Source organism: Cyanidioschyzon merolae, chromosome 20, assembly GCF_000091205.1.
Source record: "Cyanidioschyzon merolae strain 10D DNA, chromosome 20, complete genome".
NCBI lineage: Eukaryota > Rhodophyta > Bangiophyceae > Cyanidiales > Cyanidiaceae > Cyanidioschyzon > Cyanidioschyzon merolae.
Genome location: NC_010146.1, coordinates 689,570 through 711,144, shown reverse-complemented (window position 1 = coordinate 711,144; position 21,575 = coordinate 689,570). Strand labels below are relative to the sequence as shown.

Below are 21,575 nucleotides of genomic sequence, written 5' to 3'. Positions count from 1 at the left end.
GCCCATATTTCCTTTTTTCTTCTTCGTCGCTTGCTCTTTTTCGCTCAATGGTCGATGAGAAGTGGACTTTTATTGTTGTTTGGCAGCTGATATTCACAAGGATTCCAGGATCGTGGAATCCCATATCCATAACGTTCCCTTGGATTTCTCATTTCTTCAGAATGAACGTACATGTTTTTGCCTTTAGGTGAGGAACTCCCACGGAGCTAGAAGGACTTGGAGAAGAAAGAGACGTGTGCCCTAGCTTCACCATGCTGAACGCTTCAGCGATTCACCCACGGGATCCATCATTCCTTTTCACGTTACGAAAAACTCTTTAGATGAGGTTGAACCACGAAGAGTACGGAGGAATGAAAAGCACATCTACCCTGATAGAATCGGCAAAAGCTCGAACACGAGGGGAATGGTGAAATGCCACGGTGTCCAGTGGAAAGACACTGCCAGATGTCACGTGAAAAGTCTTCAATGTTTGGACGATGTGATTGGAGCTGTTGGATGAGCGTTCTCTACGAGCGAAACTGAGGCCTCCAAATGAATGCTCTGCAGCTAGAACAAAACATGATATCCTTGTTGCCCACGAGCTCGATCGTACGCAAAACGGGTCCCCTTCCGTGAATACCCATATACGCTCCGATCGTTTCTTCCGAAGCAAATCTCATCGAATGAAACAATGAACCGGCGTTGCTGTGCTTCATACAGATCGTGACCTTCCAGGAAAGTTCTCGTGGTTGCGATTTCGATGCAAAATAGCCATGCGTGAAATTCAACTGTATCCCAGTGTTTTCAGAACCACGCGAACAATGTGCTGAGAGACAGAGACGCCTGTGGCGTCTACGATCATCGCTTTTGCCTTCCGCGAACGGTGATCAACAGTTCGTTCTTAACCATTGACCGTGAGCAGTCTTCCACAATATCGGTATTTGGCGCGGATAGCATCTTCTTGTTTCTTCATTTCAGTGTTTCTCATCCATCAGAGTGCTTTTGTATATCTGATCTGAAAGAGGAATCCTGTCCTCTTTGCATGCTTCAGTAACAAATATATCCTACAGGCTAGTCGTCTACAATCTATACGGTGCATTGCATCCTGATGTCGATCTCCTGCTCCACACTGCGAAAAAGCACTCAATCACATGCAGCGCCGTTGGAACAGAACTGGATTGAAAGTCCCGAAGAATGCTGATCACTGGTGTTCCGAGCTCCCTGCTCACCATACGACGTCAAGTGAGAAGAACGCAGTTCTTTACGGCGAGTTCATGTTGTCTAAAGCGGAGCAGAGTTTGGAGTATGTTCCCTGCTATGCTTTCTTGGTATTTTTACGTCTGAGTGCGCATAGCGCACCGGTTCAGCTGTACCCAGTTAGAGATACCGCAACACGTCCGAAGCTAACTTGCAACCGTGTGCAGATGTTTGCGAGTAGCTCCGGGGCGTCTTCTAGGCCTAGAGGGCACGCTATGACTCGTTTTAGTGCTGACGGGTTTCTGCTTTGCCGCAGAATAGTTCAGCCGAAACTAAAACTCGGAACAGCGGACTTGAGGGTTCGGCAACGCTGGCGGCTGAGACGCCTCCGTTCTGCGGGTCCGCAACGCCAGCAGGAAGGCTACATGCTCCTGGACGGTTTTTTTCGGCAGTTTCAGAGTGTGGTAGAGGGTTTGCGCAGGCTAGCGCCGCTATCTGACGCAACGAGCGCGCCACCGGTTAAGCTGCGACTGCGCAAGTTAGACCCAACTCCAGAGCTTTACAACATAGAGGAGGAGGGTCTGGTCCCGCTCGTGCTCGTTGCTGGTGCAACTGGACGCACTGGGCGCCTTGTCGTCCGCAAGCTACTTCTCCAGGGTTTCCGGGTGCGTGCACTCGTTCGGGACCTGCGCCCTGAAACACTCGATGAACTCGGTACCGGGTGCGAGTATGCAAAAGCGGACCTACTCGATAAGGACTCCGTACTGGAGGCGCTGTACGGTGTCGATAAAGTAATATGTGTGGTTTCTGACGAGTCGGAGCGTGAGACGGAGGCCATCACAAACCTAATTCGAGCATTCCAAGATGCGAGGTTTTTGGAGTTTGGTCGCAAGGACTCGGCCAAAATTACGATTTTCAAGTTTAACAAGCCTAGACATTTTGCACTGTGGGCGCGTCCTGAAAATCTTCAAACTGCTGTTGTCAAGGCTTATCAGAATGAAGTGGGTAACGTGGACCAGCTTCTCCAGGATAATAATGAGGACCAGAGCGCTCCAGTAATGCCGCAGGCCGCAATGGAAGAGAGCGGGCGCCTGCGGGATCCACTTTCGTCAACTTTCTTCCAACTGAACGACTTTGGTAACGCTGTTTTTCATGGAAAAATACGCGACATTTATAGAGGTCAAGCAGAGGTCTTCACAACGAGCTTCGCGCGCAAACCGCTGAACTTCCAGGGATTCTCCGGTTTGATTCTGCGTTGTCTCGGTGACGGCCAACGCTACTCGCTGATCATCCGAACCAAGTCCGGCGATAGGGCAGGCATCCAGTTCATTTCGACGTTCTCTACTACTCCATCCAGAAAGTGGATTACGCTGCGCTTCTCGTTCCCTGACTTTATCCCTCAGCGCACGAGTGATGGTGCCCTCTTGCAAGCAGAAATTCGCGATGCTAGTGTCTACGACTTTTCAGAGATCACGCAAATCGGCTTCCTTTATGAGGCTCGAAATAACTTGAGCATCCGCTCACTTAGTAACCCTGGCTCCCGCAAGGGCACTTTCATGCTTACCCTAGACTATATGAAAGCTTTCCGTACTCAAGATGAACCCGAGTTCGTGCTCGTTTCTTGTATGGGCACCCACGCGGATATGGAAGAAATCAGCCGCAAGCGATCCATCGAGGATGCGCTGAAAGCCGGTGGTCTCTCCTATTGCATTATACGAACTGGTGTGCTCACTGACGAACCGGGCGGCGTAACCAGCATCACGTTCGATCAGAGTCAGATACAGGGCCGAGGCCTCCCATCGGGCGTCGTTGTATCGGAGATCGTTCGAACGCCATTCACGAAAAAAATATCCCGGGCGGATGTTGCGGATGTATGTGTCGCGAGCCTGCTCGATGCACGTGCGTGCAATGTTACATTCAATGTGTTCTCGAGTGCGTACGCACCCACAACCAGGATCCCAACGCGGAACTATAGTGCGCTGTTTGAGACGCTGAAGCCAAATACCTAGTCCGGAAGCCACTCATTGAAGCGTTTTAGAATTCAATCGAATCTAGGCATCATTCGTGATTGAATAAGCGCTTCAGCTCCTTGCACGCATCATTTTCATAACCAGAGCGTGCCGGGAACTTGCGAGCACATCGTATGCCTTGCGAGCTGGTTGGCGATGCGGGTACCCGTGGCCTACAGACAGGCGGCGGTGTTGATTGCTTTCCGCTGAGCTTTACCTATCGGATTTTAGCAAATTTATTTTAGGGATGGAAAAATACGCTTCGTTATTGCAATGGCGGGCGCATCACTATCTTATCTTGGATGTTTAGAGCTGGGGCAGGTTTCATGCCTGCTGCAAAGGTGCCTGCGCGCGCACACACACGTATACATACAGGAGCGCTATCGTCGCCGCCGAGGCAGGCTATACGAAGCGAATCCCCATCGGAGTCCCGCTGAGCTTCGCACGAACGTGTCTAAGGAGAAGAGTCGCCGCGATCAGGGCCCGTGCACGCCCGTCCTGTGCGTCGTCGTCGTCGTTGGGGCGAAACGCTCAGCGTGCTTCCATAGATGCTGTGTGCTGGGCGGTGGCTTTCAAGTCAGCAACGATATCCGCAGCGTACCTACTGAAATGGATGTGTTCGTGAAGCTCCAAACGCTCGCCGTCCAGAACGACGCGCAGTATATTGGGGTTCTCATTCGCAGCGGCGAAGCGCTCGCGAATTCCAAGAAGAAACGACTGCAAGGCATGGAGGAAAGTAGCTGGTCGCTTCGTGAATGCACTCGGGAGTAGCCATAGACCAGCGCGAACCAACGAAATGCACACATGGTCTCCCTGAAGGGGTTCGACATGCTCTTGCGCGATCAAGGGGATCTGGGGAATGAACCGCTTGCGCAACAAAGACAGGTCCTCAGTGCACAGCAGTCTTTTGCATCCCAGCATACTGCCGACCAAATCGGCCCGGCTATTGAGTGCTTGCTCTACGACAGAACCACCTTCGATAAACACATCGACGCGATCACTAGGGACGAGGCCAAGTTTCTTTCGTAACTTCTGCACCCGGTTCACAATCTCCCGTGCAATGCCATCCAGAAAAAGTTCGTGATCTATACCGAGGTTCAGGATGACAATCATGCCATTCAAGACGTCGCATTCAACGTCCTCGCCTTCGCGGAGCGCCTCCCTGTTGACATCCCGATTAATGAAGATTTCATCAACCGAAATCTGGTAACGGCCCTGGCACACAGTTGCAGAGCGTTCGCGCTCAACTTTTGCGACCTGCATAGGCGTCCAGCTTCGAATCTCCGCAGTTGCTTCCTTGAATGCTGACCCAAGCCTCCGCCCCAGAAGTTTGCCATCAGGTATCGCCCTCCGGGAGATGTAGCGGTCTTCGTCTGTGCTGTACACAACTTGTTTCACATTCAATTCCCCCCGGACGTACTCCTCAAGACTCGCAACATTTTGCAAGGTCTGCTCGTTGTGATGAATCACTGTCAGCGTGTGCAAGGGCTGCTTGAGAGCGACATTGCGTCGCTCTCGTATGGCTCTTCCCAGTGTGATTGCAAGCTGCATGTGGCGCACTTTTTCTTCAAAGACGAGATCAACCGCTTCCTCGTCACTTGAAGGTAGAGGCAGGAAATGCACCGAGTCTGCGGTCTGCTCATATAAGCTTACCAGAGGAAGGCTGCGGAGCGTCTGATACGTCCATTCAGCCATGAATGGAGCAAAAGGCGCCATAAGAACCGCAAGTCTGCTCAACAAGTCCCCGAGCGTACAAAGCGCTACGGCCTGATCCAAAGCTGAGCGAGCGCCTGAGCCTTTCAGCCGCGGTCGATTCAGACGCACATACCAGTTCGTGAGCGACTCGATGAAAAGGAGTAACCGGGGTACCACAGTGTACAGGCGATAGGCTCGCATTTCTTTGTGAAGAAAACTGATCAGGGAGGCCAAGAGGGATAAAATCCAGCGATCCATGGGGTTGCTGCGCTCAGTCGTGCCTTTTGCCTGACGAAGAAGCGTGTCCGCTTCCGCGTTGGCTTCAGCGAATGCTGCAAAGTTCTGGATGAAAAATCTAAAAGCGTTATACCAAGGCAACATCACGTCTCGAACGATGTCCTTGACTCCAGTCTCCTTGAAACGAAGAGGCTCCCCACGAACCACAGGGGAGTTGATCAAGTACAAGCGCAAGGCGTCAGCTCCAAAATTCTCTATCATATCCATCGGATCTGGGTAGTTTTTCAGACGTTTGCTCATTTTCTTTCCATCTTCAGCAAGAACGAGGCCATTCACGATCACATTCTTGAACGGGGGTTCGTTGAATAGCGCAGTTCCGAGCACCATGAGCGTATAGAACCATCCTCGTGTTTGGTCCAGACCTTCAGCGATGAACTGCGCGGGGAACATGCCTTTCTGGAAGAAATCTTCTTCATGTTCGAATGGGTAATGAACGCTTGCATACGGCATCGCGCCGGACTCAAACCAACAGTCAAAGACTTCTTCCACTCGTCGTAACACATTTCCTGGATTCTGCCGGCTTCGTATCTCGATCGAGTCTATGTTATGGCGGTGTAAATCACTTATCGAGCCCGTGGGCAGACCCGCAAGCTCTTCGAGCTCAGCAATCGATCCAACGACAATGATTTCATCGCCGGTACGATCCGTCCACACGGGAAGAGGCGTGCCCCAGTAACGGTTCCGGCTTACGTTCCAGTCGCGTGTATTCTCAAGCCAGTTCGCGAAACGATGTTCCCGAATCACTTCCGGCACCCAGTAGGTTCTCGCATTGCAATCCAAGAGGCGATCCCTGAATTTCTCAACAGCTATGAACCACGACGGAACGGCGCGATAAATCAGTGGCGTATCACTGCGCCAGCAGAAAGGGTAAGAGTGGGTGTAGGTCTCGTGCTTCACGAGTCGACTGAGGGTCTTCATCTTACGTATGAGACCCCGGTCTGCCTCTTTGATATACATCCCACGAAAATCATCCACAGGTTCTGTGAACTTGCCATCTTCGTCCACGGGGCACGGTAACCAGACAGGTCGGTCCGGCCTTCCTCCTGCACAGCCGATCACTCCTTCTCTCATGCAGACTCGATAATCGTCTTCACCAAAAGCTGGCGAGAGGTGCACGACACCAGTCCCGCTATCTGCGGTCACGAAATCATCGCCCAAGACTCGGAACGGGTCTCGGAGAAGCTCGCGGAAGCGCGAGTCCTTGTAATAATCAAACACAGGCTCGTAATGTAAACCAACAAGCTCATATCCGTGATGCCTCGCGATGATCGTAAATTCGCATGCACTTGAGTGTTTCCGTGCATCATTCATTTTGAAGATGCTACCTAGGCGGGCCTCTGCGAGGATCCATACCCGGTCCTCACGGGAATGATCTCGAACGCGCACATATATCAATTCCGGATGAACACAGAGGGCGACATTGCTAGGCACAGTCCAAGGTGTGGTGGTCCATGCCAGAAACGAGGCGTGATCAGGATCATTCAACACAGGAAAAGAAATCGTGATCGCGGGATCCTGAACTTCCCGATAGTTCAAGTTCGTCTCAAAATTACTCAAAGGCGTGCTGCATGCTGTTGAAAACGGCATGACTTTGAAGCCGCGATACACTAGTCCCTTTTTGTGAAGCTGGCTGAACACCCACCATACCGATTCCATGAACGATGTGTCCATGGTGCGGTATCCGTTTTTAAAGTCAATCCACCGTCCCATTCTGGAAACGATCCTCTCCCATTCTCCCGAGTATCGTAGAACGATTTTTCGGCATTCTTCGTTATAAGCTGCGATACTGAGTTTCAAAACATCTTCCCGTGAGCGAATGCCAAGTTTCTGATCGATTTCGTACTCGACTGGAAGGCCGTGACAATCCCAACCGAATCGCCGGGGAACCTGGTATCCGGTTTGGTAAGCATAGCGCGTCACTGTATCTTTAATAGTCCCGGCAAGAAGATGCCCGTAGTGTGGCAGGCCCGTGGCAAATGGCGGGCCGTCGTAAAACGTGAAGAGCGGTTTCCCGACAGCTAACTCGTTTGAGCGCTCAAACGCTCTCGAATCGTTCCAAAACGAGAGCACAAGCCTCTCGCGATCGGGAAAGTTAACGGCCTCCGGTGCGATCTGCTTCACTTGCGCCGAAGTTAGTCTCCCGCCGCAAGAAAACTGCTCCATGTCCCTAAAAATAAAGCGTTCTGTCGTTCTACAGTTCTCGATCTTGGGTATTCTCTGGCTTCACGTAAGTGTGTCAAGAACAGGTGACGGACCCAGGAGGGTGCGTGCTCGATCTAAAACTCGCCCAGCGTTTCGAGTACCTGCCTGCAGCCAGACACACAGATATGCTGCAAGTTTAGTGGTAAGTGTTTTCAAACTAGAGCACGCGCTACCTCTCCAGTGCCTACTCGCAAGCAGGTTCACAGATAGTCATCAGAGGCGTTATTCGAGAGCTGCGTTGTATCGCGGCCGTCGTTCGCGGCCGTGGACACATCCAGTTCCATCCATGTGTGGATACCATAAAGCAGGTCTCCCAACTCGAACTTGCAATCAAAATATTGGATCTTCTCTCTATGTCATCAACACTTTTATTTGCGGGATTTTTCTCCGACTGCTTCCTTTTCCTCTATATTATCTCCCGTTTTCAATACGCCGGTTTTTGCTGTCTCCCGGGCTCCGAAGACAGCAGTCCAGAGATATCGACATTAGCGCTAAAGCCATGGTTTTGCTGCATCAGGCCACTTTCGATGCATTCCGCGCTCAGACAAAAGCAGCAATTTCTGCTTCGTCTGCCATTCCCGTCTGCGTTTTATAATGCCTCGGGGCGTTCCTCGCGGGGATGACACTCGACTGTGGCCGCGGATCCCCAGGAGTCTACTGCACCCCCCCCCCCCCCGCTCCGAGCACTGCCTTGTGGTGCATGAGCGCCTGCTTCATCGCTCAGTACATGTCCTTGGAGGGTGCAGGGGCTCCCCTCGATGCCCTCCTCCGTTTCGGAGCCTGGTGCCGTGCCCAACGATCACAGACTTCTTCAGCGCTATCCCTTTCGCGAGTACTCTGTCCTCTGCAAATGCAAGCGTACGCTGTTCCATTCGTTAGATAGGTTGTGGCACGCGCTGCTGTTCATGATGTAAAAAGTATCGAACAAAAAATTCAATTTGGAGAGAAAGTCGAGAGATTCTGATCCATTTTCGCTCCTTTCTGGCAAGGTGTAACCCAATATCCACTAAGAGCGATCCCTGCAGTGACTCAAATCCGAGTTCAAGACCATTTTCCATGCAGACAGAAGGACTGAAGCCTCTGGGAGCATGCTCTATCAGATGCGTCATGCTGGTGTGGAATCCCGTTTCGTCGTAGGCTACGGAGAGTAGAGGATCTGGGTTTCGAGTGGATCTATTATGTGACGCCCCAGGTCCAGTGAACTTTCCGCATGAGCTTATGAGCGAGTCCTCAAGCGGCGACTTCAAATTTCTCACTTATCAATGCAGCGGCACGCATTGCTGCGTCCACAAGTCGGCTTGGAACGGAAGATCGAAATTTTTAAGAATGTGCTATGTGAGCATGCCACACGTAAAGAAAAGAGAAGATTGGACGCTTGTTCGTATGAATAGGACGACGGTGTCGGTTATTTTTCGAATCCTTCGTTCGATAGCGATGAGAACCACGTTGACTCCGGAGCCGGTACGAAATCCACCATCAAGGCGTAGAAGCAGCCATTCCGAAAAGATGACCGAGAATCTTAAAAATTGAGACAAATCCATAAACCGCTATTGGTATACTTCGAACCGCGCGACTCACCATGTCAACAAGAGTAGGGGGAAAATTCGAAAGGCTCGAACAGTGCCCATAGTTCAGTGCTGCACTTCTGTTTCGCTCGGATTTCCGTCCGCCTCGAAAGCCGTCTGCATCGTTAGCCGACTGACGTTGTTGCTGTTTGTCTGGATAGCCGCCAGCTTCGGCAGCTATCTGTCTAGTTGGTCGATCGACTGGACAGGTGACTACCCAGGTAGCCGTGTGCTTTGGTAGCTGTCTTTCCAGGTGGTTTATCGACTGGATCGCTGGTCGGCTGCCGGACAGACTCTTTGCGCGACTCGGTTCTGATGTGGGGACGGGAGCTATTTTCGATTGTTTTCTTTGCAGTACTAGTTTTGCTGGTTGCAATACACATCCTCGGCTCCGCGGACGTTGTTAGAGCGTTTCAGCAGGGCCTCGAGCACCGGCTTACCGTAGAGTCAAAAGAGGCTTGGCTTGGAGGGGTCCCTTTAGGCGATGTTTCGTCGTACGTCGTTCCGAGAAACGCGTCACCGTACGAGTCACTCCACAGTGAAGGAAAAGTAAAGGCGGTCGTTATTGTTGCGCGGCATTGTGATCGAGCTCCGCAGAACTACGCACCAGCCTATGCAACGGGGACGCGGCGGCGACCTTACAAGCCGTTTCCGTTCGACAAGACCAAGTGGGATGTCGACTATGGAGAGCTCACCGCCTTAGGCATGTACCAGTGTTATCGGTTCGGAAGATTCCTACACGAACGCTACGTGCAAGGCCATCCGAATGATCGACTCTTGCGCGCTCGCTACAACCATGAGGAGACGCATGTACGGGCTACTGACGTAGACCGCACCCTGGTGTCCGCAGCAGCCGTCATGCACGGCCTCTATCCTGCAGCATCGAATCCTTCACACCAAAGGCGCCATCGCTACAGCAAAAAGCAGTACCATATTCCTGGAGGCTTCCAGTATGTTCCAATCCATACACGTTTATACGGGGACGACAGGCTGTTAGACGGCAGCGGGAAGGGCCGCTGCCAACTCTGGGACATCGTATCCAAGAAGATGCTGAAATCGGACTTCGTTTACGGGGAGCTACAAAGGCGCTCGGATCTGTATGCAGCGCTACCATCACTGGCGAACGTAAGCGTCGAGGCCTTTCAGAGCATGAAGAAGAAGAAGAAGCTTGCGCTCGCGGCGACACTGCGTGATATCCGAATATGCCAGAAGTCACATTCTATTCCCGCCCCTGCAACGGTTTCACGATTTGATGCAGACCTAGAGGTGTTGACTGCGCGGCTGAATGGAGCCAAATGGGATGCCTCTGGACTCGGACCGCTTGTTGGCGGGCGCCTGCTGCGATCCATCTCAACACGTCTCGCCACTGCTATTGAAGCGGACAATGGGAACGTGCAGGTGCTTGCGAGGGCAAAAGACGAGTGCAATCGAAAAGGTCACGATGGTGACGAGATCGGTAACTGCTATCGTAAGCTGGTCTATTATTCTGGCCATGACACGACGATTTTCGATATTCGCGCTGCGCTTGGAGTGACTGCAATCGAAGACGGCATCGCACCCTATGCCTCGCACGTGATCTTTGAACTGCGCAGGACGGGACCCGAAGAGAATGACTTTCGAGTCAGCGTTTATGCAGGACACTATGATCAGAAACCTAGACCATTGTTTGGGCCGTTTTGCGATGGAAACTTTTCATGTACGGCGTCATCGTTTTTCTCCTGGGTGCTCAATACGGTTCCGAACAACGTCTCCGAAGCGTGCATTCGGACAGAACGTGCACCAGATATCCTCCGGAGAGCGCTCGGAAACGTCGCCAAAGAGGACAATGCGTTTCAGTCTGGACACAAAGCGGTGCGAGAGCAGAGCGCCTCTGGGGGTGCATTTTCTCGTCAATTCGCTCGCGTACTGATCATTGGTACGATCGGATTCATTCTGGTCCTCTCTGCGCCAATTGTCTTCCGCTTAAGGAGAACATCCATACGTTCAGAATACGCTGCCGTCTGATTCTGAATAGAACCTTGATGCACGAATCGCTCCGGATGTGTCTGAGGTCATCTGCACCATTCGAAGCAACTCTTTGTCTTGGATGCTTGATATGCTGGAGCTGCACGAGTTTCACTGTGTATCGAAAGAAACGTTAGCTCTGAACCCGCTTTCCGTGCATCTGTGCGTTTGGATGTGTCACCGCTGGATCCAAATTTTTGAAAGCCCACATGCACTTTCTTCAGCACCGAGACATCGTGTGCGACATGTTCGAATCCGGATGCTGATCAATGTATCGTAAATCTTGCCTCGAAAAGGTGTCCTGCTTTGCAAAGGGCGGTCGCTATAGTCCGTGAGGTTCAAAATATTTAATGGGAATGATACGAGAGAAAGTTGCTTTTTGTGGCCAGACCATCGATTCGATGCTTTTCAACTGCAAAAACACACACTTGGCGCTTGCACGATCGCGGATAGGAGGCAGTCAGGGGTTTGTCAGGGCTTGCTACTCGCGACGTCGGCGATGTCTAGAGAATCGAGAATCGATTCATGTGCAATCATCAGTGGAATTGATAGGTTAAGTAGGCACTGACAGGTTCTCTAACAAATTGCACCCATGAAACGTACCGTGCTTCGCACGTAGCGGTAACAGCGTCACTACCGTTGGGATAGTCCTCGCGATTGCGAGAAGCCGGGAATCAGTGCTACTAAGACCAACAGAATCCACGCCTAGGAAAGCTCGCGAGGGAACAATTCGACACCATGCGTCTCTCAAGCGAGCAGAGTATCGTTTCCAACGAGGAGAGGCATTGAACAACTGGTAACGCTTGCCCAAGCTGTTCATGCTTCTGCATTTCCTTTCGACTGAGCAAATGAAACCGCTGTACGGGCCGCCGTGCTATATTCCAGGACCGTTTTCATATCGGGGTCGATAAAGACTGGGCCGGTAGCGTGACTTGAGCTCGCATTTTCTGTGCATATATCTACTACATCCTAAGAGTCCTTTCTCCACCTTCTCCATCGAGAGCATGACCACTAATCGAAGTCCGCTTTTATACTTGTTCTTACGCACGAACAGAGAAGCAAACTAGCAGAGCGGAGCAGTTGACGGTAGTAGGGAACAACTTGTCGATGGCCGACGCCACAGATACGAAAAACTCATCTGTTGATCGATCATCGTGAATCTGAATTTTTTGACAAATGGAAAAACATCTTCGACAGTATTTGGCCAAGAAGCATATGCTGGCGGGAAAAACAGCGGAGTACCATTGTAAGCCTCGAATTCATTGAGAGCTTTTGAGTTATGGAAAGTGATGAATTTCCGAGAGCCGGACAGAAGAGTGTGGGAAGGCGAAGCCACGAGGAACGCTTCGACGACGGGTAATGTTCGGAATGTTCCCGGCCGCATGGCTATTTGTAGTCTTCGATAAGACTGAATCCCGCTAGGGCTCACGATGTCGGTGTGCTGGCTCGTCTCTTTTTGACGGACAGCGGATTGCCCCACCTCGGGTTCCCATTTATACGTAAAACATTTCGTCCGAAAGGAGTCTCATCACAAGAGACAAACTCGGTTTTGTGGGGCTCAAAGTGCGACTGCCTCCCACAGAAACGTGCTCTGTTTCTTCGTCCATCCGTGGCTCTTAATCACCCTTCGTATGAACGATAAGGCAACTTCAAATCATTCAGCTTCTTTGACAGATTTTACTATAGGTTGTCTGGATTGAATTAGACTTACAATACGACAGTCGTTTGGATAGAGGTTTATAACTTCTGATTGGGGTGCGCGATATTCAGAGTAAGGACTACGTGAAGGCTGCTTCACCTAACCACTGACGGTACGAGGACGGACGCGTAAAATTACACAGATTCTCGTAAGCAAGCAGTGCCTGTATGACGTGTTTCGACAACCTTTCTCTAGCCTGCAGGAGACATTCTTCTTGCTGGATGCCAGCAAGCAAAACAAGCGAAGAGGCGGGTCGCTATAAGTGCTCCAGAATCCACGGCTCTGGGTAATATGCTTACCGCCAGGCTGCGGCAGAACGTCCCGCGCGCAGCTGTGGCTCCCTAGGCGGTCACATAGTATCCCTAGATGGTGCACTCCTCGGTCATGCTGCGTCTCTGGATTGTTCGGGACACTTGTAGCGCGGGTACCGAAGCGATGACGCCGCCCCCAAGGCACTGGTTTTCTCTATAAAACACTGCAAACTGCCCCGGGGCAATACCAGACTCCGGTTCATCGAGAGCAATGATCCAAGACTGATTTTTCGGTTCTAGGCAGTGGACCTCTGCTGACACGCTTCTTGGACCGTGACGGATCTTCACGCGACATCGCATGGGTTCTTCGTTAGTGTTGCTATGTTCCCATCCGATCCAGTTCACATTTTCCACAATAAACGAGCGACAAGTCACGTTGCATTGTGAACGTTCTCGACTGACCAACACGATGTTGTTCTCTAGATCTTTTCCGACGACGTACCAAGGGCCGCCAGGCAGTGCCAGCCCTTTCCGCTGTCCTATGGTGTAGAACCAAAATCCTCGATGCGTGCCCAAAAATCGACCCGACTCTGCCTCCATGATGGGCCCCGCCCAGGTGCCAAGGTAATGCTCGAGAAATTGTTCGAATTTCAATTTTCCTAGAAAACAAATACCCTGAGAGTCTGGTCGGTCACAATTAGGCAGATTATAGCGTTCCCGAGCGAGTCGACGGACCGCGCTCTTTGTCAAGTCACCTATGGGAAATGTAGCTTTCAACAATTGCTGCTGGGACAGCTGCGAGAGAAAGTACGTCTGATCTTTGACGATGTCAGGGGAGCAGAAGAGCTGCGCCACAGCATGCGTCTCGCCTCCCCTCTCAGTATGCCGCATAGTTACTACCCGGGCATAGTGCCCACTAGCTACTAGAGCGTATCTCTGACCCAAAGAATCCAGGAAGGCCCCAAATTTGATTCGGCTGTTGCACATGATGTCAGGGTTCGGCGTTCGCCCTCGGCGCGCCTCGTCTATTGTATACTGGACGACACGACTCCAGTATTCCTCTTGGAGAGATAGTGTCTCGAGTTGCACCCTTTGGTTGTACTTTCGGGCCAGTGCTGCGCAGACCTTCTCGGCGTCCCGGATATCGTCCTCCCAGGGGCAACGGCCCAAATTGGCTAGTTCGTCCTCCAGCCATATCTTGAGATAAAAGGGCTGCACTCGGAATCCTCGCTCCAACAAAGAAGCCATCGCGACAGCGGAGTCGACCCCACCAGAGAGCAGGACCGCAACCTCTGCAGGCGATTCGTCCCCTAGAACAGGTCCTACAACATCAAGGTTTGCGCTGTAAGACTTCTGGGTGAGCGTTGCAGGTTCTTGCGGCGCGAGATGGCGCCCGCTGCATACGACTTGCATTCGTTCTTGAACGTGCCGCAGAATGGCTTTTACGCCTCCCATTCGGGGCGACATCACGATCTCGCGCAAACAAAAAGACTCGAGAAGCGTATCCGCCCGAAAGCGCTCAATCTCTGGAAGCGTTTTTCCACAGAGTGCCAAGGACAACAAAACAATTGCTCCGCTTGCGAGGCGCGAGTCAGAATAACCCTCGAGGTACCTGACGCAGGTTTCGCCCCCGCAAGTCGTTCCAAAGTGTGGCTCGACAAACGTTACCGAAGTACAGCCGTTAACTCGAGTAGAGCTTGTTCTTTTCTCAGGTGCCAGAGGCCTTAACTGCGTGTCCGTATAAGTGATCAGAGAGATAACTCGCAACTTTCCGTCCGCGACTGTGCAGAGACGTGCACGTAAATCCTCAGCAGAAGCGCGAGCTTTAGCCAAAAAATCCTCACCCACTCGAAAATTTCTGTCGTCATCGTGCTCTCTGGTTGCTGCAAAGCACATCTTAAAGCGATGCCGCCGAGGTCGGCCTGCGCCTTCGATATGACTGTGTTGCCGCACCACGTTCGCCCTCGCGGATGCAACAGCAACATTGCAAGACCTGGAACTCCATAGAGGCAGCGCCGAGGCTGCGAACATTTTCCGAACACGAAAATCGTGGGAGACTATCGGCACAAAACGGGACTTGAGAGAGGTAGAGCGGAGTCCTTTGACGGTGCACACCGTATTATCTCCTACTGTTAAAAATGTGCGCGCAAGCACGAATTTATGGACGAACATATTTTGGTGGCTGTCCATTAGGTACTAGTATTTATAATTGCATGAAGTTTATGTTAGAGCTATCCTAGTTGCCTTCCCAAGAGTAGAGACTAGCAGCCGTCGCCTTTCGGAACATCAAAGGACGCACTTGCTGGAGTTGAGGGTCCGGACTCCAGGTGATGGTCGATTTCATAAATACAAAGTCGCTTGGGAATAGCTTGATATGGGTTGAGAAATAAGACTGTGCTCGGGCAAGTCATTTTGAGCCCTGCAGTATTGGTTTGTCTTCGTGGATTCGAGACGCGCAACGTCGACGCCACGTCTCCATCGCCCTGACGCTGTATTTTCGTCACTTGTCATCGAGCCGAATCGGTCATTGTTCTCCTGAACACGCTGCACTTGGGCATCTTATTGTATTACTCTGCTGGATTGGGGCTTTTCTATGGTCAGTGAAGGCGCATCAGCGGAGGGACATCCGCACTTCAGAGCATGCGAACGCCACATTGCACTTTGTGCTGGATGAACAGGCTTGGAATGCAGCTCTGTACCTCATTTCGGCGCCCTGCTCTACGGCTTCAGGGAATCGCTCTCAAATAAAACCTAGTCGAGATCCAGTATGTAAAATTGCATCGCGATATCAATGAAGAGGCTGCGGACAAATAGGGAGCAAATCTCAACCATCATCGATAGACATGTTACTCATTCAGAGTCGCTGCGCTCTCGAGCATACCCAGTAAATGCTGAATATTTGTAAGCACTGGCAGCAATGCGAAGCATTCGCACCAAAAGTATACCTAGGCGATTCAGTCTTCTAAGAATGTTCGCTTCCAGTCCTTCTCAACAGTAGACGAAAACCATTTGCAGAATCGGTTTTCAAAAATCAAAGAATTCATTTTTTCTTGTTGTCGTAAGACTGACATCCGGCCGGAAAGCTCACGCTCACTTCATATCCTCGGCGTGAAGCGAAGCACAAGGCAACTGGCCCGTGTTCACACGCGGCAAAATTTGCAAAAAATGTTTTTTCTCAAGTGAAAAAATCGCTCAAATGCCTGCGCTAAATGTAAAAAAGAGGATGCAGCCCAGCTTGCTGCCGCCTGTGCGCTCTGCTCGTTGCAAACGCTCGAGAGCCTCTCTACATACGCGAGCGAGAATCCTGCGGAACGCACCGGTCCAGTGCCTTGTGAACGCTTTTGCTGCTTGCCACGCAATCCGCCGCAGCTGCATCTGGAAACTCGATCTACCCTAGTAGGCAGCATACAATGGTAAGTGTCCGCTTACCGAACTTTGTCCAACACATTAATGTTTGCTTTTCTTGCCACTGTTATCTACACCAGCTTTTGCGGGCATTTGCCGCGAATGATTTCTTTTTCCGGCTCATCTCCAACGCTGAATACGACGACCACTACTGAATCCTGGGTTCCGTTGAGAGCGGGCGAAGGATACACGCGGCAGCGGTAAAGTCTGGACTTTGCCTCTTTTGGCTGTTGTCGACAAATATGATGCGCGAGCAAAAGTTGCGGTCTGCGCTTCTTGCGTCATGTTCGTCTTGTGTGCATGGAGCCTCGGTAAGCTCTCTACAGCTGTGACGCTTCCTTGTGGTCACCTGATGTCCTGTGTCCACCAGATCTTTTGTTCGAAGCGCTGCCCTGTGGCCCGGGCACGATTTCTTTGTCGCTCTGTAGATGCCATTCACAGATATAAAAGGATCCCTTCAATGCCATCTTCAGTTATTGCGCTTTCTGCCGTACCCTGTGCTCACGGGCTTCATCTGCGCGACTCTTCTGAGCGAATACTCCGTCAGCTGCATACGCACGCGCATACTGTCCCGTTCGATCGAGGATCCGTGGAACGCGATATTTCGATTATGAAACACGTTCCGTATACGAAATCCAGGCTGGTGCAGGAGTTGCGAAACTCCGATCCCCCAGCCGCACTTCGTACAAAGCGCTGATGCGCTCTGCGCTCGGACAGATCGCTGCGACGACGTTCGACAAAGTCCAGGACTCGCTGGCGTGCTAGCAGAAGAGATGTGCGCCCCTGGGAGCATATCCCGTGCGAGGTATCGCGCTGCTGTTGAGCTCCGTCTCGTCGATTGCAACAAACATAGAAGGTTCGCCTTTGAACCGATTCGATGATTGCAAGTGACGAGCTCAGCAGCGTTTCGGGACGAGCACGGAAAGGAATCGTCATCGGGCGACGTCGACTTGTTCTCTTCGTCAATCCAGTCAGCGCAAATGGCAGCGCCCACGAGTTGCATCAATAAAAGAGAGACCGAACACCTGGCGAATGCCTGAATTGAACGTGCGACACAAACGGAACGGAGAAGACTGGATGCCTGTATGTATGCATTGGACAATGCTACGGGCTATTTTAGGAATCGTTGTCTGAGCGCGTTGCGAATAACCTTGATTCCGGTGAAGTAATGGATGTCAGCGGCGAAGCGTCGCAGGGGCCACTCCGAACACACACGACTGGGAGTCCTCCCAGGACTTTTGAATTCGTAGGCGCTTATTGGTGCGCTTGGTATGTTGGCACTGGACATCTCGTAAGAGTTCGGAAAATATTGGAAAGACAGAACGAGCAGTTCAGCGCTGGATTCTAATCTGGCGGGGATCGCCGGAGCCCCGCAGACCCACACGGCGCACCGTGTCACACCATTGAAAACAATGTATGCATCTGGCGTTTGCGAGAAATAGGCTCCGAGAAGGTTGGTTCGATCTATGGATCTGCCAGCTCCAAATGAGGCAGACGATGAAACTAACCCTGAATCTGGGTTGAGCCGAGCAACCGACGTTCAGAATCTGACTCTTTTCGATGGAAGGCCGTCTTCTGGGACGCCACGAGAGCAAGCAGTCGAACCGGGCTCCGAGCTGCGTACCGCACAGTCTTCGGTTCAAGTCGCGCAAACTTCAGCTGATGAGGAGTTTCCAGCGCACGCCTCTCTCGGAACTCAGGCTGTTGCGGTTCCAGCGCCAGCAGCAGCTGCGACAAACGCCCAGCAGGTGAACTGTCAGCAGAATGTTCCTCAAGCAAGTCCGCCTGCCGTGCCGGAAGAGGCGTGGGCATACGCCACCGAGGAGGAAAGCAAGAATGTGTTTGCGGAACTACGATGCTTCAGTGCCAGGGACCTCCCCTGTAGAACTTTCATATACAGATCAGGAGCGACTATACCGGAGAGGGCCTGGCTGGACCTCGTGCCTGGGCAAACCCGCTTCATAGAGATCATTATCCCTCTAGAGTTTTACACAGTCTTTAATCCCGCTTTTCCCAGAAAGCAGCTATGGGGTCGAGGGCCATACACGATAGATTCCGATATTGTAGCAGCACTTGTGCAGAAGGGATACATGGAGCCGCTTCTGTATTACGTAGTGCCTCCAGGCGCATACCCGTACACTGAAAGAGTTCTCTTCGGGCGAGCCCATGAACACGACATAGAGTCCATGGCCCCGGGCATGAATATGGTAGAGGGACTTGGTATCTCTGCTGGGAACGAGCGAGTTGAAGGCGCTACGTCGATGCTCTGGGCGAGCGGCCCCGACCCCACAGCAACCGTGGAATCGGGCCGAAAGCAGCCGTCCGCGTCTAGAGAACTAGTTGCTCGCTTGAAAATTCGTCGATTGACTCCTGGCCGAAAGGTTCTGTACCCGTCGTATATTCACAATGAGGTCTACTCACGAAAATGGATTTACTGGGGTGACGATAAAACAGAGCCATTCGCAGAGTTCGAGATCTCTCGAGCGGAGCTGCTGGTACCCACGCGAACTGAATCACAGGCTCCACTACATCCCATGGAATGCATCGGATATCGGCTAAGAATTTGGAAACGCGAAGAGTTAAGTCAACAAACTAGTCTTGAGCGGAAGGTCTACAGATTTTTGAAACTCTCCTGTGATGGCTTGTCGCTGAGCTCTCCAATTATGAGCGCTGCGACGGCAGCTGCATTCATGCATGCAGCGGGGGACCTGCAATCCCCCATGCAAGCATCTCTCATCAACGGAATGGATGTTGCGAAACGCCGCAGGATTGCTTTCCTCCATGACCACACATTCCGCTTCAGCCTGAGTATGGAACCGTGTCTTTCTTATGGGTTACATTTGATTTGCGACCGGGGCTCCCGACAGGATTTGCGCTTGTCCTCACGCCTCGTTACCGAGGTTGCGTACTTTGAGAACGCGGAAGGTCGTAGATTCGAACTTTCTCAAGGATCAATGGACGCAACTGGAACGCCCTTGTACCGTTTCATGGAAGTTCCGAATCCACATCTCTTAGACCGCAAACAAATGATCTCTGCAGGTGTACCGCTGCCGCCTGCGCTTGTTCGTGTACCACCCGAGCTTGCGGAATTTGGCGAGGGGGCCGAGTTTATGGCCTGGTCGGATGTCGCATTCGGCGCCGATCACCTTCGCGTCAAAGGTGTCGTCCTACCGAAAATCACAGGCGTTTTTTTCATTACGCGCCCTCCCCATGCGAAGAACAGAAGCACGAAAACTCAAACGGAAAATCCGACGAATGCAGTAATTGCTCATGAACGGCATACACTCAATGAATCCGAGAGTGCAGAGAGCAGCATCGGGCATGTGCAATATGAGGATGCTACCGAGCTGGCGTCTCGAGCCAACAAGGTTGATCAGACATCTGGTGGTGCCCCGCGCGACAACGATGGAATGAAGCGCGACAAGAGCCTCTCAAAACGATCTTCTGGCGTCTAGTTCTCAGCGCGTGATGTCGTTTGCCATTCATGCCAACACCGCTACAGTCTAAACTTGCCGTGTACCCAGAAATATGGAATGAAGAAACACGATTTTCGTTCGCCAGCTGCCCAGGAATACTGCTCCCACTATACAGATATAAATACGGTGACCCGAACTTGTTGTTTCGCTGGGTCATACCATATCGCACCATACGCGTGCTTGACCTTGGCTAGAATCCAACACCATCTCTACTGGGTAATGACTTTGTTTCGTCGCAAGCCTTTAGCGTTTCATCAACATGCCCATAATGAGTATGAGATAATGGCCTCGAAGGTTTGCTCGCCACAAAAATGATTAATATTCTTAAAGTACGATACATTTCCGGAATTTGATCAAAGTGTTCCAGTCGCGGTGCAGAAAGTGCTTGCGCGTACACTTTCAGATACGTTCACACGGTTGCACGTTTCTTTCCGTCGACTGCCGTACCGTCTGACGTTAAGGTAGCTTACCATATACCATCTTCTGCACCTGTCTCCTAGTCATTCCCATCTTCTTTAGCTGCTTCAGCGCGCGGACATGCTCGGGATGTGTCCATGCCGTCCTCAGCGAAACGACGAAAATCATACAGAACCAAATACTGCTATGGATTTGCACTCTCGTTACAAGAGCAAGTGTGCAGCAGCTGCACCCTGCAGTACGTCCAGCGTCAAACCCTACCATAAAACGAGGCGGATTATTGGCCATTGCGTGTTCCAACACATTCCAGAAGTTGACGTATATATGCTTCGTGGCTGCATGGAATGAAAACCTCTGGCGACTCCAGCGCAGTGCCATGGAAACCAGCCAAGCACCTTCCGCACGAGCCTTAGTACTCTAATGTGTTCTCGTAAGCCTAGAATCCCTTCTATCAGTACCCACTTTTCTTGAAAAGTGCGCTCAGAACACAACGGATCCAACGCTCACGAGATGCGCTTCATGCAGCACTCGAGATTGACCCGCATATGTTTTTGATTTTCTCGTTGGTTCGGCACTTTCTTGGCACCTGCTCTGTAGACTTATCAATCTCAGATGTAGTCTGGCGGCGTCTCATGGTAGTGACGGAAGCATGTGTGCGATTTTCGGATCTCACAATGCGGTGAAATTGCGTCTTTTACTGCGATGATCATTTGCGTTTTCCACGGAGGTTTGCCCTACGCTCACGGGCTTCATCTGCGCGACTCTTCTGAGCGAATACTCCGTCAGCTGCATACGCACGCGCATACTGTCCCGTTCGATCGAGGATCCGTGGAACGCGATATTTCGATTATGAAACACGTTCCGTATACGAAATCCAGGCTGGTGCAGGAGTTGCGAAACTCCGATCCCCCAGCCGCACTTCGTACAAAGCGCTGATGCGCTCTGCGCTCGGACAGATCGCTGCGACGACGTTCGACAAAGTCCAGGACTCGCTGGCGTGCTAGCAGAAGAGATGTGCGCCCCTGGGAGCATATCCCGTGCGAGGTATCGCGCTGCTGTTGAGCTCCGTCTCGTCGATTGCAACAAACATAGAAGGTTCGCCTTTGAACCGATTCGATGATTGCAAGTGACGAGCTCAGCAGCGTTTCGGGACGAGCACGGAAAGGAATGGTCATCGGGCGACGTCGACTTGTTCTCTTCGTCAATCCAGTCAGCGCAAATGGCAGCGCCCACGAGTTGCATCAATAAAAGAGAGACCGAACACCTGGCGAATGCCTGAATTGAACGTGCGACACAAACGGAACGGAGAAGACTGGATGCCTGTATGTATGCATTGGACAATGCTACGGGCTATTTTAGGAATCGTTGTCTGAGCGCGT

General features: G+C 51.7%; 5 protein-coding genes across 5 annotated transcripts; 3 read left to right on the top strand and 2 right to left on the bottom strand.

The window, feature by feature from the left end:
* Nucleotides 1–1,130: 1,130 nt before the first annotated feature.
* Nucleotides 1,131–3,185, top strand: CYME_CMT281C (hypothetical protein, conserved; the record flags this gene model as incomplete). Its single annotated transcript, XM_005539233.1, has 1 exon — nucleotides 1,131–3,185. One exon carries the CDS (start codon nucleotides 1,131–1,133, stop codon nucleotides 3,183–3,185), a length of 2,055 nt encoding a protein of 684 aa, XP_005539290.1.
* A 531-nt stretch (nucleotides 3,186–3,716) lies between these two features.
* Nucleotides 3,717–7,340, bottom strand: CYME_CMT280C (isoleucine--tRNA ligase, cytoplasmic; the record flags this gene model as incomplete). The annotated part of the gene is made up of 1 exon (XM_005539232.1): nucleotides 3,717–7,340. One exon carries the CDS (start codon nucleotides 7,338–7,340, stop codon nucleotides 3,717–3,719), a length of 3,624 nt encoding a protein of 1,207 aa, XP_005539289.1.
* A 1,919-nt stretch (nucleotides 7,341–9,259) lies between these two features.
* CYME_CMT279C (similar to prostatic acid phosphatase precursor) lies at nucleotides 9,260–10,948 on the top strand (the record flags this gene model as incomplete). Its single annotated transcript, XM_005539231.1, has 1 exon — nucleotides 9,260–10,948. One exon carries the CDS (start codon nucleotides 9,260–9,262, stop codon nucleotides 10,946–10,948), a length of 1,689 nt encoding a protein of 562 aa, XP_005539288.1.
* A 2,061-nt stretch (nucleotides 10,949–13,009) lies between these two features.
* Nucleotides 13,010–14,929, bottom strand: CYME_CMT278C (tRNA (5-methylaminomethyl-2-thiouridylate)-methyltransferase; the record flags this gene model as incomplete). Its single annotated transcript, XM_005539230.1, has 1 exon — nucleotides 13,010–14,929. The coding sequence occupies one exon, from the start codon at nucleotides 14,927–14,929 to the stop codon at nucleotides 13,010–13,012; it is 1,920 nt and encodes a 639-aa protein (XP_005539287.1).
* A 2,840-nt stretch (nucleotides 14,930–17,769) lies between these two features.
* On the top strand, nucleotides 17,770–19,758 carry CYME_CMT277C (hypothetical protein; the record flags this gene model as incomplete). Its single annotated transcript, XM_005539229.1, has 1 exon — nucleotides 17,770–19,758. The coding sequence occupies one exon, from the start codon at nucleotides 17,770–17,772 to the stop codon at nucleotides 19,756–19,758; it is 1,989 nt and encodes a 662-aa protein (XP_005539286.1).
* Between the last annotated feature and the right edge of the window lie 1,817 nt (nucleotides 19,759–21,575).